This window comes from Drosophila montana, unplaced genomic scaffold, assembly GCF_035044405.1.
Source record: "Drosophila montana isolate Dmon_TW-CO22-7 unplaced genomic scaffold, ASM3504440v1 contig_3747_1, whole genome shotgun sequence".
Lineage (NCBI taxonomy): Eukaryota > Metazoa > Arthropoda > Insecta > Diptera > Drosophilidae > Drosophila > Drosophila montana.
In genome coordinates this window covers 3468-25881 of record NW_026998633.1, presented here as the reverse complement: position 1 = coordinate 25881, position 22414 = coordinate 3468, and the positions used below count along the sequence as shown (strand labels likewise).

At 38.6% G+C, this 22414-nt stretch overlaps 1 protein-coding gene across 1 annotated transcript in view; it reads left to right on the top strand.

Moving 5' to 3' along the window:
- The window catches only part of S (Star), a 37103-nt gene extending 17966 nt beyond the window's left edge, over nt 1–19137 (top strand). Inside the window, exons 2-5 of the mRNA XM_064695364.1 lie at nt 4534–5697; nt 18071–18564; nt 18653–18817; nt 18885–19137. Of these exons, the coding sequence (XP_064551434.1) occupies nt 4689–5697; nt 18071–18564; nt 18653–18817; nt 18885–19118 (1902 nt within the window). The 5' untranslated portion in view covers nt 4534–4688 and the 3' untranslated portion in view covers nt 19119–19137. The remainder of the gene's footprint in view (nt 1–4533; nt 5698–18070; nt 18565–18652; nt 18818–18884) is intronic.
- Nucleotides 19138–22414: the final 3277 nt, after the last annotated feature.

Genomic DNA, 22414 nt, shown 5'->3' with positions numbered 1-22414 from the left:
TGATAACTTATTGATTTATGTATACATCTAAAGTGGACAATTATTGTTCTAATATGGATATTCAAGCTCAAGTCGTGCATGGAGTATATGAAAATATAAATACTTATCTATAATCGTCAATCGATAACTATTATATTACTATTATCGATTAATAGAATGGAAAAGTAGAAGAACTTAAACTAAAAAGTGAATGTAGACTCCTTTTTCAACAATTACTTAACCTAAAGAGATACCAAGTAGAATTTATATTCTTACGTTATTCTAAATGATTTGCCTGCCCAACGGAATACCCTTAATAGAACTATCTTTCTCACTTCTCACTTCATTTGATGCTGTAAATCATTGTGTTCTAGAGCTTCCGTCGCACTTTTAGGTGGCGCCGCTGTCACCAAATCTCTTTCGCATGTCGCACAATTTTCACCAGACAGTCGGCAGACAAAAACAAAAAACAACATAAACAGAGGGGCACAAGAAACAACCTCAACATCAATGAAAGCGACGCCACAAACACAACAGCAGCAAAAACCACAAGGCTATACAAATACGCACACCAAAAGCTACACACACACGCACACACGGATACAATTACACGCTCGCAGCGAGAATCTCTCCAGTTTTAATCGATCGATTTTATGCGCTGTGTGACATGGCCGTAAATCACACGGCGCGCAGCATTTTGTTGGCTTTGTATCCATGAGATACTTGGGCCCCGGCGCATAGATACTTTTATTTGCTCTGATCTCTAAAAACAAATCGAAATGCTGCAGCGCCCAAACTAATTACTAAATTAAAAGCTCATTAAGGTGTGCTTTTTTCTTCGCCTATTTTGTTTTTTTTTCAATCATAAAAATACCACAGACAATCATTGAAAAATTTAAGCTGTGAAAATGCATTTGAATTGCGCGACTTGCGCCACAACAATTAATGAATTTACAACGTGGAAGTTGCCACCAGTTCAAATAATTCCACAAACAAAATTAATGTAAACAATTAAAATGTTTTCGTTTCGAATTTTTTATTAAGTCTTTCCGAGCTGTCGGTGATATGCCCAAAATAATGGGCATTTGAATTTTAAAAATTGTGAAAGCGCAGGAGTCTATTGATCTCGTGAGAAAATAATAATAATAATAATAATAATAATGTTGGGCAATAAAGAAGCATGTGATTGATAAGGATTGCTCGATTAGGGACAATATTTAAATACATCTGTCTGTTTATAAAAGATTAATTGTTTTATAATTAAATGCAAGATAAATCAGAAAACCAGCTGAAAGACCGTTTAAAACTGACTTCGAACTGGCGTCCGAGCAGGGACATTGCCTGCAAAACGTTCTGTGTCGTTTTTATAGATCAAACCCAACCGATTTCTTCTCTTCTTAAGTAAATGTGACCCGTAGACATCTTTCTAGTAAGAGACTTAAGCCATAGTGGGACAAATCTTACATGCTATTTGTTTTAACTAGCCGTTGACTTAAAGTAAGAAAGAAAATTAACCAAATTGCTCAAATTAAGTTACTATTAAATGGCTTTAGAAGATTGTGTACATTGTGTGCTGACTAAGGCCGATAACAGTTTGATAAGGCCGATAAGACAGGTCGGTTTGATTAGAGTTTAACTAAATTGTTAACGTTAGGTAATACTTTACGACATGAGACGATAGCATAGAGTTTGTGCTGACTAAGCCAGATAATATAGACATGTAACTCTTTTTAAGACACGTTGGCTTAACTTAAAAATGAAAATGAACCAAATTGTTAAACTTAGTCAATACCTAACGGCATGAGAAGATTATATGCATTGTGTGCTGGCGCCCGAGCAGGGATCGTTTCTTAAACCCACCAAAAAGTCAAACCATTTCAATTGAATAACCACTTTTTCTTATAGTTACCACAAGAATTTGTTAAAATTTTAACGAACTGCTCAAGTTATCTTAAAATCTTATCTTAAAAGGAATTTTAATGACTTTATAATATCTATAAATTCAAAACAAGTCAAATCGGCAGGTAGTATATGTATATGTATCTTATAGTCGCGGCTCCGATTACTCGCAAACGTTTATCTTTTCGAATGTTGCGCTGGGCAAACATATTGCATTCATTCAGATCGAGCACATTCCAAGAATCATATCGTTTAAAGTTGCTGCAGAGAGTATCATTAAATCCGACAGAAGGGAAGGGAGGAGTAGGGGGGGAAGGGGCAAAAACTGCATTTAATCACAGGTCTGGCAACGGCTTTGGCTATATGTTTCAATAAATTCCAGCAAATCAAAACATATATGTATACAAGACACGGGTGCTCCGACTGGAACTCGGACTTGGACTGGCTTTGGGTCTGGGTCTGGGAGCAGGAGCGCACGCGTAATGGTCAAATGAATGCGCAAATGGCTCGCGGGCTGAAAATGATGACGGCGACGGGTATCGTTGGCCCGTTCGGTCAGCCTTGCCTCAAGCAGCCGCTGCAAGGAGCCAACAAAAAAAAAAAAAAAAAAAACACAGAAAAAGAAAAAAACCCAAGCTGGAAGACGTTATGGTTCATAAAGCAAAAACGAGCAGCAGACAAGAAGCAGAATGAATAACAGCAGAACAACAGAAGCAAGCAGAGGGGCGAGTCGAGAGAGTAGAAGTAGAAGAAGAAGCAGAGAAAAAAACGCGACCAGGCAACAGCCGCCCAAACATTGGAAAAACATCTGCTGTGCCTGCCACAGTTGATGAACTCGATTCGTTTGGCTCTTCCTCTCGCTCACGCTCTCACTCTCTCCCGCTCTTGCATTTGCTGTCTCGCTCGCACAGCGTCTGTTGCGCAGGCGCACAGCAAGTACCAAAGACGAGTGTAACGAGCGAGTACAACTGGCAGCAGCAACTACTGCTGCTTTGGCCTGCCTGCCTGCCTGCCCCGTGTGCCTACTCCTCCACATTCTCTACTGCTGTGCTCCAACTCCCCTCGCCCCTCTCTCCCCATTGCCCTAACTCCTCATTCATCTCTCTCTCTCGCGCTTTGCCCTCTGCTGCGCGTCAATGTTTTTCATTTATAATTCTCATGCCTCGCTGCAATATCCCCCCCCCCCCCCACTCTTGCCCTTGCCTCTGCCTCTGCCCCTGCCCCTGCCTCTGCTACAGCTACTCCCCCTTCTACTCGCTTGCCTCTCTTGCGGCTGGCTCTGTGTCTTTTTTAATTTGGTTCACAAAATACCGCGCGTTGTTGTTGAAATTCTTTAGCAATCGCCTCGTTTCGTCTCAGTTGCCCCTCTCTCCCTCACCCCCATGTCTCTCTCTCTCCCCTCCTTCACCGACACTTAAAGACTCTGCTATTCCAACTGCACCACCGTCTGGCGGTGCTCGTCGCTCGATTTTTGACAGGTGGTGCAGTTTGTATTCAATTTCTTTTGGGCCGTCGCCGGCGACGACTTTTGCTCTTGGGCTCTTGTTGAGTTTTTCTTTATATTCATATTTTTGTTGTTTTTTTTCGGGTTCTCTGCTGCTGCGTTTCGTTTTCTTCTTCTTTTGGTGTGTGTTCAACATTTTTTTTTCTTCTTCTGAATGTATTTTTGCCTATTCATAAAACAGCAAATGAGTTCAGACAGCAGCCGAGCAGACAGCTAACAAAAGATTACCAAATGGCACACACACACACACTCAATCACACACATGCTCGAAGGATGCTGAAAAGGCTCTGAGCTCAGTTCAATTTTGAATTCAGTTCAATGCACTTTACCAAATTAGTTTTTATATGTATATGCCCTGTGTCATTTAGTTAGGATAGGGTATGTATAGTTGGCACAAGATTTCGAATTTATTTTAATATTTTTATTATTGATTAATCATTTTTAAATATTTTTTTTTGGGAACTTTCCTGAATTAATAAACAAATTTATAACCATTCATACCATTCAGTTTACTCAATTAAATTTTTTAATTCCTAAAATTGCAATAATTATTTCTATTTCAAATAATTTTATTTGTTTTTCTTTTGTATCCATGAATAAAAAATTGTTTTTTATTCCATGTTCTTATGCACATAAAATCAAATTTATCCACCAAAATTTAAGTTTTTTACTTATTTTGTGTTTTCAATCCACTTTCAACTGTGAAAAATGCGTGAAATACGGATTTATGCACTTTTTCGTTTATTCATTTGATAGACTCTTAATTTGTTTAAAGATCTTATGCAAAAACTCATTAATTATTTTTAAAAACTCACGCATTTGAATGAAAATATGTCGGATGAAAGTTCAAAGTTATGAAAATGAGTCTGTCTGAAGCTTTGTCTGGATTATTACAATTTCACCGTAACTAGCGGAAAATGCGTGTAAATATCAAGGCTGGTATTTTATGAAAAGCGTTTGGCTCAAGCAAAGCAAACAATATGGGCGACTAAATCTGGTTGGTGTAGTTAAATTATAATAATTAATATGTTATATGTAAAAATAAAATATATTCTCTCAACAATTATAGGGTAACCTTAAGTCGCCATAACTAAGTTAACAGCTCTTAAGCCAAGCACTCAAAACTAATTGGATTCTCTACTCTTTTGCAGTCGTGTGGTTGCCAGGATGCAGAAAACGCGGCATTAGCCACAGCAGCCAACGGAGGAGCTAACCAGCTAAACAGGACACGCAGGAGCAGGAGCAGCGGAAGAAGCAGAAGCGACGCGAGAGCAACCCGAGAGAGTAGCAGCAGATTTTGTTAAACATGTCACAGCAAGTGTACTCGGCGCATCCAGCGCTGGCCGCTGAGCAGCTGGCAGCGCCGAGCAGCTCCACAGTTGCCACAAGTGGCAGCAGCAGGCGGAAGGTCACGCCCAAAAAGTACACACTAAGCAGAAGCTGTGCGGCGCTAGCAGCTGCAGCAGCGGCAGCCAAAGCAGCAGCAGCCGCCGCAGCAGCAGCAGAGGCAACTCCAACGACAGCAGCCACAGTTGGCGGCAGCGAATCGTGCCACACGCGCAAAACGCAGCCGACGCGAACAAATCTGGCGGCGGTGGACGATGATGATGACATCGAGTGCGAGGATGTTGACGATGTCAACTTTGGCGTGCAGCAGCAGCAGCAGCAAACGCCGCAGCAGCAAACGCCGCAGCCGATTGTGAGGCAAACAACAGCAACAACAACCAAAGACAATGGCTACGATGAGACGGACCATGTGCAGTTGCGCCACAAGCGCCACAGCCGACAAATGCCACACAAACAACTGGACCGAGGGGGAGGCGGAGGCGGACTGGGCGCCAGTGCTGGATTGGCCGCCTCGGCGACAGCTCTGACTGGTTCCATTAGCGATTTGAGCAGCGTACTGAGCTCGCCCTCGGCTAGCACTGTCTCCTCGGCGCAGTCGACGCCCACGCGAACGGCGCCGTTGCAGCTGCAGCTGCAGCACAGCCATCCGCATTGCTGCCACAAGCAGTCGGCAGCGGCAGCAGCAGCAGCAACAGTCGGAGCCACACACCAGCCACATCAGCAGTCGAGTCGCCACCAGCCGAAGCAACATCAGCAGCAGCATCATCATCATCACCATCATCATCATGCTGCGGCCGCTGCTGCAGCGGGCTGTGGCGCCGCCGCCGCCGCCGGCAGCTCCTTCAAGAGCAAGAAACTTGATCCGCGCTTCAGCCCGTCACCGTATCGCCAGCTATTGCCCATTTTCCTGTGCCTGCTCTCGTTTGCGCTGGTCTTTGCCACGTTAATTGTTTACATGGACACGACAGGTGAGAGAAAACGTTCTAAGCTAAAGTCCAACTGGCCCCTGCACCTCCAATACACTTACCTCAGGGTATTATATATCTATGAACAAGCGAGTAGCAGCAGGCATACCTTCAATTATATAGATTCTTATTCAGCTTGATAAAAGGCATACCTTAAAGTTTATATATTCTTGTTCAGCATCAATAACAGTCAAGTCAAGTTTAAACTCTGCCTGTGCCTATGTCAACTGAGCTGCCATTGAAGCTTTTTCCGTTAGACTTGTACAGAAGCTTCCTTTTGCTTAAGCAAGTATATATATACATATATATCATATATATAGGAAATGACCAGGTATTATATGAAGTCAACTTCTAACTCCATTTGGCATTGTTTCATTTCAACAATCTATGTGAACTAAGCTCACAGTAAAGCTGTCTTCATAAAACTTCGTACATATGCTTCTTATTGCTTTCAAAAGTGTATTAATTCGACTTGGCCGAATCGGATAACTACTATATACCCTTCAGCTGCCATAGCAACTATCAGTCGGAATGAATTAATCATCTTTTTTAGGGATAAAATCACCAATTACGAGTCCTATTATGTATTCATTTTGTTCAGATCAAAATACCATATCAAAGAGCAACCTTTTGACCAATAAAAATAAGGAGTTTTTGTTGATGAAGCTTTTTATTTTAACAGAAATTTAGGCTTAATTTAACAATTTTAAGCTTTATTAAACTCCTAATATTTAACAAAATGTATCCAGCTTTCAAAACTATATCCTACATATACCACAGTTAAAATCTGTAAAAAAGTATAACTTTCTGACAATTCACGCTTTCCTTTATTTGTTAGGGTATTTAATATTCTCTCTTGTCATATATATTTTAATATAAATTTGATATCTTTGGCATATGTCTCATCTGTTTATCTTTTTTATTTTTTCTGTGAGCGCGTTTATTCATTTAAATTTTTGGGTTTTTTTCATATAAGTTTTCTTTCTTTTTTTTCTTCTTTTTTTTTTGCGTATGTGTGTGCTTCCACCGGATGTAGGCTGTGTTTGCCTTTGGCTGCCTGCTGTCCTTTCCTGGGCACACTTTTCAGATTAGTTTACGCATCCTTCTAACTAGCCGGGCGCCGAGTTGTTGCTGTCTGCGGCCTGCCCTGCTTAGTTTGTGCTTAGCGCATCTTTTGTCATAGATCTTGTTCCTGGTTTTTGGGTTCCTCTGTTTTCATATTTTTTTCTTCTCTTTATTACTTTGGCTTGGCGCAGTGGCGCTTCCTGTCAACAACAAAAACAAACAACAAAGTTGTCCGATGACGTCTCACTTGGCAACAGGCGTGGCGCAGCTGCTGTCATAACGTCATCGGCGGCGACACGTGCCGCCTACAAAGGTTGCCGCGCTGCAACGCCAAAAGAATTTCTAATTTGCCATTTGATGAATGGCTCAAACAGCAATTGCCACAGCTACAGCCAGCATGGGCACTGCAACGGGGCCTAAATTGTGCCTGAACTGTTGCAAGTAAGTGGGCGGCATGCGGGACTTTTAGATACCCCTTACAAAGATAACCCATACTTGATAATATTGATGAATTTTCTGTCCTAACTCTTTATTACTGCTTTAATGCTTATGAGAAATCACATTGAATGAAATAAAAGCCATAAATATCGATAATTGCTGTTGGATTTGAACCAGCGACTTCTCTTTTGTATACATAAACAAAACTAAGCTAAACCTACATACAAATTGAATAAAATTAATAGTATAAGAACTATAAATTGCCCTTGAATTTGAACCAGCGACCTCTTTTACGCATACTAGAGAGAGGTCGCTGGTTTAAATTGTATACAGAAAAGAGGTCGCTGGTTTGTAATTTGAATAGGTTATATGTTTAAAGTTTCTAATAAAATAGTATATATCTTGTATCTTCGTATCTTCTACCTTTGACTTAAGCCACAAGGCATATTGAACGTAATTCCCCAACGATTTCTCTGCATCACGCAAAAACTATTTGTAGTTTATCAGAAAAATGTAGTTGCAAAGAAACTGCATCTTTATAAACAAAAAAGTCATAAATAGTTTAGTTATTTATTGAATTTCCAAGCAGACTTTTGGAATGCTAAAGTTAATTACAATTTCCTAAACATTCTCAAATCATGGATATGAATCATAACTCTTAAAGCCTCAATCTCAGAGTTTACAGGAAGTAAAACTCTGAAATGCTGAATGCGAGTTCGTATAGACCAGAATCTTCCAGAAACCCAACAGAAAAGTTATATTAATGATAAATTTATATGTGACATCAAAATGCAAAATTATTTATTATAAAAGTATAATAATTGATGATAAGAAAACTAAAAGCAAGAGGTAACAAATATCTAATTTGTACAATTATTTGATAGAGGAATTTTCCGGAATTATCATATAATATGCCTTGATCAGTCAAGAGAAATGCACTTGCTTGATTTAAGAAACCTTGTCTTAATTGATAGTTACACACCCCTCCTACTCCTCCTCCCCCCACACACTAGTTAGTTAGCTTTTAGAACCTTGTTAGTTGATTTACTCAAGTATGACTCATGGCTTGGCTGATTTGCCTTGTAAACTGGCTGCTGCATAGTTACATCTATCCAAATTATATATCCAGACAGACGCGACAGCCTCTGTCGGATGAGGCAATTTTCTTTTAATTCGCTAAAATATTTTGTTATTGCGCGACGTCGCCGATTCCAATGTGGAATATATATATATATATATAGTACGTGGCTATATATATATATTTTTTGCTCGTGCCTCTAGTACAGGGCAAAATAAATTTGCTTAATTTGTGCCGTTTCTCAATGAAAGCGGACAAGGAAAATTGTTTTGCATATGATAAAGAGCCAGCCGCTGCTGAGGCCTCTCGTAGTATTGCCCGATGGATCAGCATTGCGTGATTCATACCCCCAAAGTGACTAAGGGCGAAGTACGAGTGGTTAAACACGCGCCTCTTTCTCTGTACTCCAGAGAGTTCCAAAATATCAATGACAATCCATTGTGTGTGTGCCCGTGCTTATGCAGCTGCTAAACAGCCTCAGCCTGATTGCACAGTGACTCAAAATACGTTCAAAACTGTTCAAAATTAATCAATGCATCTAAATTTGTTGCTAATAACACTTGACTCAACAGCGACAAAGAAATTTTCGTCATTTTTCATGATTAACGATATATTATTTTTATTTTATTGGAATTTAAATAATTCAAAAATTGGAATCTTAGCTAACATTTACATTTAACATTTTATTTTTGCTTTTCTGCTTTTTAAAACAGTTTAAAATATGTGTGTTTTATAAACCCTTAAAGCAAGTCCTTTCAGAAATCATTAAATTGATAAAATTGTATTTTATATTGCTTTATTTTTCTCTCTTTTATAAACCATTAAATATTGGCTTGCAGAATAATATTGTATATTATATTAGTTTATTTTTCACCCGTTTTTATATACCTTTCTTTTTTTTTTTGAAAGAGACAAACAAGATTTTTCCGTAGATTAGCTTTGTGTTTGCCCAGAACCCGAAGTTCATGTAAAATTTGTCATATGAGTTATTCAGAACAAAAGATCATGAAATAAAAAAAAGTTGTAAGTGAAAATGAAAAGGTTTTTATAAAATTCAAAATGAACTTGCCAAATTGTTGACCCTGCATTTATCTATTATTTATAGAGAACTTAAAAAAGAGAGAAAAATAATAAAAGTGTGTAATTTACTAATAATATATTATATTTTTTTGCATCTGACTTATCGTTTGTTTTGGTTCGTTTATCGTTTATCGATTGACTTTATCGATATTTGTTTTGTTTGGTTTATTAAACATCTCGCACCACTGTGCGCTGCCTGGCCAAGAAGTGCATTGTAAATTCCGCTCAAGTACAAGTAATTTTCGCAGCTCGTTGTCGTCCGCAGTTTTTGTTGTTGTCGTTTTGGGCTTCCTTTTGCTGGGGATCGATTGCTGCCTTAGCGCCTTTGTCTTAAGAATGAAAATATATGCAAATTGTGCAGCGAATTAAAAGTCGATAAAGACGCTGCCAAATTGCCTTAAACAGACTGTCAATCAGACAGTCTTTCAGTCAGTCTTCCAGTCAGTCAGCTGTTTGCCACCCAATTTACAGTTCTGTGGGTTGCTTTCTTTTTTTTTTGACTGTGCCGCCACATCGACTAGACGGGGCTTGGCTCCGTTGCGCTGCTTCTGCTGCTGCTGGGCGTGGCAGCTGCCACTTGGCCAGAACAGCTTGACAGCTTGGCTCGGCTGGCTGTCTCCCTGGCTGGCTATCTGGCAGCTCTAGTTTTATGGCCCCATTGATGGCTCTATTAGGTTTATACGAGCCATACGGATTCATAAGCCATAATAATACAAATATGAGCATGCTGTGCATAAATTACCCGAGCCGCTAAGCTGCATATAAATTTGAACACGTTTCGCCGTGCTGCGATTGGCCTAAACCAGACAGAAAAAAAACTTCAAATCATACAAACCACAAAAAAAAAAAAAATGTCTAAAAGAATGTGAACCCAAATGCGCTTATTAAAGTGACAAATTCTTGCGGCTTTGCGTTTAATTCTTTTAGACTCTGCTTCAGTTTTTCACCCAACAAACAGAAAAAGAAAAAAAATAACCTCGACCATGACTTTACAGAATGAAAATTCCAAACTAACCATTGGTTATTTTTCTTCTTTATTTTTTTGTGCTTGCCCACGCTCTTCTTGTTGTTACAACATTTCTCTCTATCGCGAACGTCCTCGGCCTCTTTTTACACAATCCCCGAGCTCGTTGTAAATGTCACGTTTCAGCTTTGAGCGCTACTTGTCCATGATCCATCCAGATGATAATAATTATAATTATAATGATGATCGTATGATGAGTGTCGGTGCGGTTCAATGAAAAATGATAGAACTCTTTTTATCTATTCCCATTTCTCAATTGCCTTTGCTTATCTTATCTATATCTCTACGAATTGCGAACCTTATCTTATGTCTTTGTTGTAAAGTAACTTGCAACTAATTCGAATCGGAACAAAGAGTTTTCTTAGTCATCTCTTGACTTACTTTATCCAACTTTGCAATATTTATTGTGATGAAATGTTTTTGCACCTATTGCAATGCTTATTAATATGCTGAAATTTCTGCAGAACTGTGAGAAACCTTTCTTATAAAGTGTGTCATGCCTATCAGAAGACTGTGAATCGATTTTAAAGCTTTTAAAGCTACCCTTTACAGCATTTTGTATAATATTTAGCTATATGATATATAATATAGTTAATTTAATTAAATTGTACTGCATTCGCACTTTTATTGTAATATTTATATCTAATTCTTGAGATACGCAATGTATTTTCTATGATATAATTGGAATTTGATGATTCAATCCGAATATGCTTCTCGCTCTATACTAAATATTCCCTCTCTTTCTTCTTCTCTCTCTGTTCTTGCTTTCTCTCTCCTCTCTCTCTCTCTGTTCTCGCTCTCTGCTCTCTTCTCTCTCTCTCTCTGTTTTCGCTCTCTCTCTTCTCGCTCTCTCTCTTCTCACTCTCTCTCTTCGCTCTCTCTCTCTTCTCTCTCTCTCTTCGCTCTCTCTCTCTCTCTCTTCTCGTTTCTCTCTCTTCTCCTCTCTCTCTCTCTCTCTTTTCTATCTTCTCTCTCTCTCTCTTTTCTATCTTCTCTCTCTCTCTCTCTTCTCTCTCTCACTCTTCTCTCTCTCTCTTCTCTCTCTCTCTTCTCTCTCTCTCTTCTCTCTCTCTCTCTCCTGTCTCTATTCTCTCTCTCTCTTTCTCTCTATATTCTCTTATTCTCTCTCACTTCCTCTCTGCTCTTTAACGTTCTATCTCTATTTTCTCACTCTCTCTATTCTCTCACTCTCACTTCTCTCCGAATTTATCACTCACTCTCTTAGTTATTTTCTCTTTTCTACGGCCATCCTCTCTTCCATTTTCTATTTATTCCCCTATTTGTTTCTCTCATCCTTTCTCTCTCTTTCATTCTCCCTCCCTTGGTCTCTGTCCCCTTACACTCACCTTTTCTCCACATATATCCCACTTATCGTCTCCGTGGCGCGCCTTTTTGCAACTGTCTACTGGCACGCCCACTCAAAGATGGGCGTGGCAGTGTAGGCGTGGCGCCAACGTTGCCACATTTCACACATTTGTTGACATCGCGTGGCGCATCTGCACGATTCTAGACGTCGCCGTCGCCCGTGCTGCACTCGTCTGGCAAATGTCATTAGCCCCTCTGCACCTGCCGCAAACAGTCGGCGAGCGGCGCATAAATCGCATTAGCCCAAATCTTGAAACGTTGTCACATTTGGCGTAAACACGTTGACGGCTGCCGTTTTATTTATTTATATTTCGCTTGCTTTTACGGCCAAGAGCGTTGTCTGACGGGGGTGGGGAGGGGGAGATAGGGGCGTGTCGAATCGGTAATCGAATCGTGCCATTAATCATGTTAATCAGGCATTAGCTTCACACTTCTCGAGCAATTTGCAAATTGCGGCTTTAATTGATATAGACAAGGGAATACACTCACACACACACACATGCATACACATGCATACACACACGCACATACACACACACAGTCGCCCGCACACTAATGACTTAATTCCCGTTAAGCAGCAGCACGCTGCGACAAGTAGTTGCATGCCACACCCCCAATCTGTGGCACAGCGCATTGCCGCCCGTCGCGTTTGCCTGCCTCTGTAAAAGCAAAGTCTTTGCCACATGTACAACTAGAATCAACCCCTGACCCTGTTCTGCCACGGCTTGTTGCCCCCACCGGATGTCATCGCCGTCTGTCCCGTGTCCCGTGTCGTCGTCTAGTGATTCATAATTTTCACCCCCGCTCGACGCTCTATCACAGATCGGCGACTTACCCGCTGCTGCTGCTGCCCCCCTTTGCAAGCGAAGCGCAGCGAGTGCTCAATTTGAAAAGCAAAGCTCAAAGAGCATTATCACAGCATGCGCCATGCTGCCATCTACTGAATATGGTTTTCGCCGCCGTCTCATTCGGAACGTGGCTCAAAGCCACCCGCATTCGGGTTTCAGGTTTTTCTTTTTTTTGCAACCCCCGCGCGTTTCACTTGAGCAATTGCGCAATTTCTTGTCGGCGTCTGCAACGTGTGAGGTTGCACTATTCTCCGCCTGGGCCCCTCTCTGCCTCCACCATGAGAATCCGCATTCAATTGGGGCAATCGCCATGCGATAAGCCTTCAAGTCACGCAGCTCTAATGCAAATTTGTCAGTAATACAGCTTTCAGATGGTAACATTATTAAATTATGTATTTCAATTCAATTTGAAATCGTCTGTTTTCTTTGCTTTTTCATAAAAACAAAATTAAATATTCGTTGATATTTGTTTAAAGGTTAGGTATAGTTGGAAATGAAACACATGCAAATTGTTTAATTTGTAATGTGTCTATTTCAAATCTCTTTCACTTATATATATTTATAGTATATAGATTTTAGGAAATAAAACATATATCATTTGATACATTTTTTCCGCTATTCGTAGTTTTTTGAGGTTAGGTACAAATGGTAATGAAACATAAATTGTTATAACTTTGACCTATCTTTCAGACATTTCATACACAATCTAATATCTCATTTTAAATATTTTTTTATTTGTTTAGTAAATGGAAATGAAACATATATAATTTAGTACATTATCTTCTCTATTTATAGTTTTGCGAGGTTAGGTACAAATGGTAATGAAGCACAATACAATTTAACTACTTTCAACGCATCCTTAACACATTTCATATACAATCAAAGATCTGTTTTTAAAGTTACTTTTAATAAACATAAAATTCTAATAGTATTTAAATTAACCACGATTATTTTGTTTGTCAATTTAGCTACAAATGGAAATGAAACACATTTCAATTTAATTACCCCAACCATTTCCTATAAAAATTGCATGCTTTATACATTTGCCATAAACTTAAATTTTCCATTTCGAGTTAATATCCGACAACATTTTTTATTGCCAATATTTCGCTATTGTCAAATATTTAAGACCAGACCAATTCCCAACATTGTCTATTGCCTCGTCCCGCCTTAAGCTAATTTTTTCAATATATATATATATAAAAAAAACTTTTCGGTCACAAAATGGCCATAAAGTTGATTATAATGTATTTATTTTGCGAAACAGTTGCCGGCGCTGGGCTCATAAAATGGTCAACGACAATTTTTTGGCCAAAACGCCGACAATTTAGTAATTTGTTCGGGCAACCACTTCCCGCCCTCCCACCTGCTGCTGCTGCTGCACCCCGACATGAAAACGTAACGCGACAGCAATGAAATGAAATGCTCAAGTGAAAACTTGGACTAATTAACGCGGCTGGCCGTAATTTGAAAGGAAAGTGCGCCAACTTTATGAGACAACCGAGCAGCGCAGTTCCATAAAATACAGTTAAAAACAAAACACACACATACACAGTCAAGGAAAAAAGAAAATTTATGCCCACTATTAGAGGTAGAAATCTGATATCACAGACAGTTTATTATTAGGAACGGGAGATCGCATTACATGAACTCAACGGCAATTGGGCGATTAGAGGTTAAGTTGAATAGTTTATAGATGGGTCTACCAGCAGAAAATGGGTTAGGCTCAGAATATGCAATATGATAGGGTGAAACGAAATGGAATGGAGCACAAAACAGCTGCTCATTGAAATATTAAAGAGAGATAAAGCAGTTAGAGGGAGAAATAGAGGCTGACAGTATTGATAAAGTACGCAATATAAACGAAAAAGGAATTGAGTGGAATGAAATTGAATGAAACATATACAAGTGCACTTGGGAAATAATAAGATAAGCTCAGGGTTAAACACACGTCTCACAAATTTGTTAACGTAATGAAATAAAGTGGAATGAAACAGAGACAGCTGCTCATTGAAATATTACAGAGATATAAAACAGTTAGAGGGAGAAGAGGAAAATAGTATTGATAAAATACACAATACAAACCAAAAAAGAATCGAATGAAATGTACTGGTATGAAATGGAATGAAACATATACAAATGCACTTGGCAAAGCTTAAGATAAGCTCAACAACCGTTGATCCTCTCAGAGTTAAACGCGCGCCTTACAAATTTGTTTACGTCATGAAATGAAGTGGAATGAAACAGAGACAGCTGCGCCTGAAAACCGTTAAATGCGAGCATATGGTAATCCGCATTGGAACAATTACAAGGAAGACCAAAAAAAAAAAAGGGCGAAAAAAAGAAGTTTAATCTGGCCTCGGGCTCAGCAATTTCGGCGTCAAAAACGCTGACATTTCTAATTTGCACGACGAGCGACAAGGGAATTGACGGCGTCGGCTCGTACAATGGTCGTCAGGGTGGCAAGACAAATGACGGGGCAAGGCCCAAAAAATAATTCGAAGGAACGTTTAATTGCGGTTAAGCGGCGACGGCGGCGGCCAACTTAAAGACGTCAAGCCCGAGACCGGAGAGACTGAGAGACTGATGGCTGCCCCAGGGCGCGGACTTTTTGCCAGGGGTAGCTCTGAGTCGCAGAAAAGTTGTGCCCCGTTGCACCACGCCCTATTCAATAACTCAACAAAAGCCGCACAACTTTTATGCATTTTCAATTACGAGAGCGCTTAAAGAATATTCAAACAGCAATAAAAATGGGCGGGGGGCCAATGAAAAAAGGAAAAACTTTTTTCTTATTTTTTTTTTGTTCCTCTGTTACCCTTGTTGTATAATATTTGTATATGGCCTGGATTGCGTGTGCCCCTAGCCCGGCCACCGTTACCCGTTGCCCGTTCCCTCGTTTCGTTGTTGTATAATTCATTTCTATTGCCACTTTTATTATTGATTTCTACAACTCCGCGCATTCAAGTCCGGGTCTCATTTGACGTGTAATTGCTTGTTTAGCTCCCATTCAAAATGGCCCGTTTCCATGTGTGTGATAAGAGCCAATTGTATTTGCTGTTGCTGTTGCTGTTGTTGTTGTTAAATATCGCTAAATTGTAACTGCCTGTTGTCTTCTGCTTGTGCCAACAGCTAATATATAACGCACGGCGCACGGCGTTGATTTATTGGCCTTAACGCGCCGAACCGTGCCTAATCTAACTAGGTCGATCTTCGGCCTGGCCCCAAACGCTGACTAACTGCAGAAGGCCAAAAGAATGGCACCAAAAAATAAAAAAAAGAAAACGATAAAAATGGGTCTGATTTATCGATTATGATTATTATTATATGCAGCCATAAAAAGTATATTTATTAGGTTTGAAAATCAATAGAAGTTCAATAAGTCCATTTAAATAGTGGCATAATTTTAATATGGCCAATGAAAGAGTGTTCCATTCCACTTGGTTACCCACTGTACTCTAAACTTTAACTATAAATTTCATTTCTTAAATTTAAAAAATCAAACGGTCTACAGTTTTACAACTTTATATCAAACATTGAAACTCTTGATAGTTACTTTTATTCATAATTAGGCAGTTTCATTCCGATTTGTTCCGGAAGATTAAAATATCAGATCTAAAAAGTTTTTAACTCATGTGGCTTACATCATTTACTCAGTTCAGATAACAAGCTTGAAGCTTTCACATTTTCTTCAAATTTATGTTCCATGCCACATTGTACCTAACCTCACAATTAATGCGTGCAAGTTAAAAAGATGTGAATTAATACTTAAATAAATTTGTATTTGTATATATATTATATATTTATATGCCTCAAATTTCATTTACGTGTTCCATTCATTTACCAGTTCCATGCCACACTGTACCTAACCTCACAATTAACCTATCAAATAAATGCGAATAAATACTTACATTTTTCGTTTGTAATTTAACCAGAATGAGTTAGTTTAACAGAAGTTGCCTAAAGTTTTACAGCTTGCACCTGCATTTGCCCAATTTGCATTCGCATTTGCATGTTCCATGCCACATTGTACCTAACCTCACTCTAATTGCGACATAAACACGAGGCGGACCGCGGACACGCCTCTTGGGCTTTGCTGGAAACCCGTCTATGGCCCTCTCTAGCCATGGCCCTTGCAGTTAGCTGTCGAACCCAACCACTTGCCACAATTACGACTACATTTTATATTTTAATTTCTTTTGCCTTTAACGAGCATTTTGTGCTGTTTTTCAGCCGCTAACGGTCAGCCAAAACGAAACAAAAAGTGGAAATTGGCGCAAGGAAAGTGTGAAAAGCAAATAAAATACGCTGAAACTAAAACTTAAACTACAAATAGTTGGGCTTGTTTATGTATATATATATATGTATATACTTGTATACATTACAAGCACTTGTACTTAAGGGCAGGGAAATTGGCTCATGAACTAAATATCAAAGGCCGTGCGCTCATTATATTTTATGGGCCTACCGGCCGGTCCCCAACGAGCGCGCCGGCATAGTTTCAAGGCTCATTTGAGTCAGGTGAGGTCGTTGCCAAAGTTCTTGACGTCTATTTTTTTTGTTACGTTTTTTTCCGCTTTTGGCAACGGCATTTAACCTTCGATTTGAGACCACACACTTCTCACTTTTACCCAAAAATTAATGCCAAAATGTCAGGGCATTTCTAATTAGCGAAAACTGATTTCATAATTGGAATAGATTTTAAGAGAATGGAATGGCCACTATTCAAAACTGGAACGTATTGGAATGAAACACATGCTAAAGCTCTTTGTAACCTGCAACAGGAATGCTTTTGAATTTAAAGCAAGCTATAAATGAAACCTACTTTGCCTGCAAATTGCTCATGTAAATTGTAAATACAAAAGCGATTAGAAGAATGAATATTACATTGTTGCAGCGAATGTTGTTGTCAGTGGAATGTTGCTGTCAGTGTTTCGATTGCCAAGACGTTCCTCGAGTCTCCCTCGCGCGTGCTCAATTTGATCAATGCAAATCTGGTCAATGCGCCACAATTGGCAGCCGAGCGTATCGAAGTGGATGCAGCGCACGCCATGCCCCATGCAAGGCGACGGCTGCTGCTGCTGTTGGTGCTGCTGGTCAGCGTCCAGTGGTGCAACAACTTTTAATTAAATCTAATTGCCCAGCTGAACAACAACAAAGAAACAATGCCAATAATCAAGGCTGCAAACCGGGTTTGATTCGAACCGGGCCGAGCCTTGAAAAATTGCGAAAAAAAATCCGAGCCTTAAGATTATTCAAATAATGTTTTATTTTATTTACATTTTCAATTTTATTTTATTTTTCAATTAAAATATAAGTAGATAGTAGATAAAATAGAATTTATTTAATTAAAAAAAAATTGTTTTAGTGCGCCTCGAACTCGGGTCCTTGCAAGTTCACGAAATGAACCCAGAAGCGCGGGTTCGAGCCCCCTAGTGGAAAGTTTTTTTAATTGTGCTAATAATTCTTTTTTTCTTGCAGAAATCCGGCATCAGCAATTCCGGCTAAACATGTCGCGCGACTACGAGCTGAACAGCGTGGCGCAAGACGATCCCGCACTCATTGCATTCCTGCGCCAGATCCATATGCGCAAGTATATGTATATGGCCAAAAGCGGCACCGTCTCCAGCTCGGGCAAGGCGCCAGCTGCCAGCGCAGCTGTACCGCCCGCCGGCACGGGCAACAGCAGCAGCAGCAGCAGTGGCAGCGGCAGCGGCAACAGCGTCGCCGATCAGCTGGCGAACTATGTGTCCGACCTGGTCGGTGGCAAGCTGAATGGCGCGGTCATCCAATCGCTGAGCGGTCCGCTGGCGCATCTGATAACGGCGCCCTGGCTGAGCGATCAGCTCAACTGGATGGGCGTCCTGGTCGAGCCGGAGCCGCGCTGGTATTTCGCGTTGCGCAAACAGAATGCGCAACGGCAGCGCATGCAGGTGGTGCATGCTTGCGTTTCGCCCAATCCCTTTCCCAAAGAGGTGAGCAGTCAATTGCAATTAAAAATCGAATAATTAAAATAAATGCGAAATATAAATAAATAATATATTCAATACCAACTCTCCGCAGATAACCATACACAATGAGGATGTGCGCATAAATAGTTTGCACGACGAGGAGACGTCGTGGTTCAATTCGCGTGTCAAATGCTTTCCGCTCTACACAATCATGCTGGCATGTGAGCGCACCGAATACGATCTGCTCAGTCTGGGCGTGCAGGGGCATGAGCTGGAGGTGAGCTAAGAATATACCCTATATGTAAACAGAGAAATTTGATTAATATATAACGTTTGCCTTGCAGATCTTGCAGACGCTGCCCTTTGACAAGATCAAAATCGACATCATTTCGATACATTTGCTGGAGGATCACGAAGATGTGCTCGATTATGTGCAGAGCATAACCAAGTTCCTAGCGGGCAAATTTTATAAATTGCAGCGCAAAATCGGACGCAACTATTTCTATCAGCGGCTCAATGCCAGCGCCGGTCGGACGCGCAAAAAGGACATACTGCTGCTCAAGACGCCACAACAATAACAGCAACAACAACAACAACGAATTGAGGACTAAAACCCTTTATAAAAAAATACTTGCTAAAGTTGAAAATGCTAATTAAAAGAAATGAATAACAAAAAGCGAACAAAATTTAGCCGACAACAAAAAAATACTTTCGATAAACTCAACAACGTTTATGTTATAATGATAATTATTATATATATATGCATATATACCATACCACGCTCTATCTATATATATATATGTTAAATATTATATACAACCCATACTGTATAATCATTACGATATATATATCTATATATATATATACATATATATATATGCATACTGTATGTTTAGTTTCTTTTTGTCTTAAACAAATCATCGATTTTTGTTTATCCTTTTTTTCAATTTTTTTTGTGTCGAAATTGTTTAATATTATAATTTTTTTCTCTGCTGCGTGCGTTAATTATGTTTATGATGCTAAAATGCGCAACTAGCTCTAGCTAAGGTATTATGATTTTTGCTCTAAGCTATGCTAACATATACTCTATATATATTAATTAATATATTTAATTTAGGCGCGCCCCTAAACTTGTCTTGATCATGTATGTATAAATTAAATAAATTTGCGACTATTATTTGTAACTGCTTTTTGCTACAACTACATAAAATATAGAACTACAATATTAAAATATAAACTATACAACTATAAATTATTAACTATTGAATGCTTTATTTAGTAAACCATAAGTGAAAAACAAAACACACACAATAACTAAATACAACATATTTAAATTATATTAAATTATTGAACCAAAATGCAAACCCAAGCACATTCATACGCACACACTCACACTCACACACACACACACATACGCAATTATATAAAATAATCAAATAAATCATTGCAAAATCTGCTTTCAAAACTCATCTCATACTCATAGTTAAAAGTAAGCAACAACAAGAAGCAGCATAAATAGAATTTTTTTATAATTCATAAAAAAAACACACATTAAAAATGAGGCAGCAAACGAAATTAAAGAAATAAATTGCGCTTAAAATGAGCTAAAGCAAACGAAAACCCAACACACATGCACATTTTTATGTATTAGCAAATAAATGTATGTAAATTAAATGTAGAACAACAACAAATAATAATAATAATAATTACAATTGATATAAACATGAGTTAAAACACATACAAATACACGCGTATTTTAATTACATTTTTAGTAATTACATAATGTATTATTATTTTGTATATTTCATTGCACACACACACACACACACACATAAACATACACACGCACACTTTGACGGTTGTTGTTGTTGTTGTTGTTGTTGTTGTCGCTGCAATGTGAACTCGTTGCACCTCGCACTAGCACACACACACACACACTCACAGCAGCATCGTATATATTGAAATACAAACAAATCAGTGCCTTTTACTTAGACTGTAAAGAAAAATGATAAAAAATAATAACATAATTTTTTTGTTTAGCTGCTATTTTTAACAAAACGTGCAACAACCGTCAATTAGATAAACCACAAATTGCCGCCTCCTAAACTTGCCTTATCGATGTTGTCAGTGCTGGCAGATCAGCTAGACTATATATATATATATATACATATATATATACTAACTATATAGATCGGCCAGTTAAACAAGCATAAAACTCGCACAGTTACTAAACAAATCCGTCACAACAATTGATTTTAACGCTTTGTACAAAAGAAAACAAAACACAAAAGTCCAACTACACACACACTCACACACACACACACACACATAAGCATCACTTTTAAACTTAAGCCTATTCGCAAGTTCTAATTAGTTCTAATTAATTAGCTGTGTATTTTTTTTCTGTGTAAATTAGCGTTTAACCAAATTTTAAGTAGACTTAATTTACATTAAACATAAAGCATATATTTAATTTTGCATCACACACACAAACATACACACTCATACATACACACACACAAGAAAAAAAGGCTAAGCTCGAAATTATTTATAAACGTAAGCATAAAACGAAAAACTTTTTAGTTAATAATACATAAATAAAGCAACGAAAAATTCCAAAAAAACAAAAAAAAAAATTATCAAATAAAACAAATGATGTAGAAATTTGACTTTTGATCTGGCACACAGCATATAGAACTATATTCTATATAATACTATATCGTAACAAAAGGGAAATTGTTCGTCTTATGAAACGAAATGACTTGAAAAACAAAACAACTTTTGAATTATACTCGCAAAAAACGCGAAAATATGCTAAATGAAAAGATTAATCAACATTATAGCTAGACACGTGCAAACAAATTGAAAGCAGGCTTACAAGATAACTAAAAGCAGAATATACTGAAATTTATTAACTAAAACCAACAAAATTTACACAATGAATAAAATAAAGATTTACATAAAATGTAAAAAACAAATATTTCAAATGCGTTTCGTTGTCAAAAAAATGTAAATGAAAACTTTTTGGTTTAGATCTGCACTCAAAGCTACAAAATCGATGTGCTCTTTAATTGAGGACTGCCTTTATGCTGAATGATGTTATCGACATGTTATCGATAACATTAAAAATTTTGTATGGCAGACACATTTTCGAATTTAGTTGGCAATATTGATGATTTATATAGAAGATAGTAGAGGGAAACATATAAGTTATATATTACAATATATATAAATAGAAAATTAAATATTTTACATTATGATTTCTATTGAAATATTTTAAAGTATAGTTGTTAGCAATATAAATATTGATAGTGTAGAGTATTAAGAGAAATGCTTAAGAATTTGACTTCAGGTTCAAGTTTCAAATTTAGATACTATATTGAATTCGATTCCAAGAGAATCTATAATTTATTAACTGGGCCTAGATTTAACGAAAAACTGTACTCATTTATATTCACAATGTATTTATAATACTTTGATTTCCGGCAAAATGGCCGCAATTAATGCGTTAGCCCAAAAGCAGGCCACACTTTTTATCGTTTCGTTGTCAGCAACAACTTGTTGCGCCAACAACAACAACAACAGCCGCGCCCACCCTTTAAGCTAAGCAGCAAATGGCGAAAGTCAAAGCCAAAAAGCCAACACTTAGCCAAGGGCTTAGACAGGCCCCAGCTGAGCGTTGATCCCCTTTGAAGCGACCAAAAGCCGGAAACGAACAAAGCGAAGGGAAACTCATTAAAAGGGTATTAGGCATGCAGTTGGGTTTTATTGAGTGCTAAAATGAATACGCTACGCACAGCTATGCCAAGAGGCGAATACGCATAGGGATTAGCAGAGCTGCGGCGCGGCAGTGCGGCGGCAGCGCAGCAGCAGA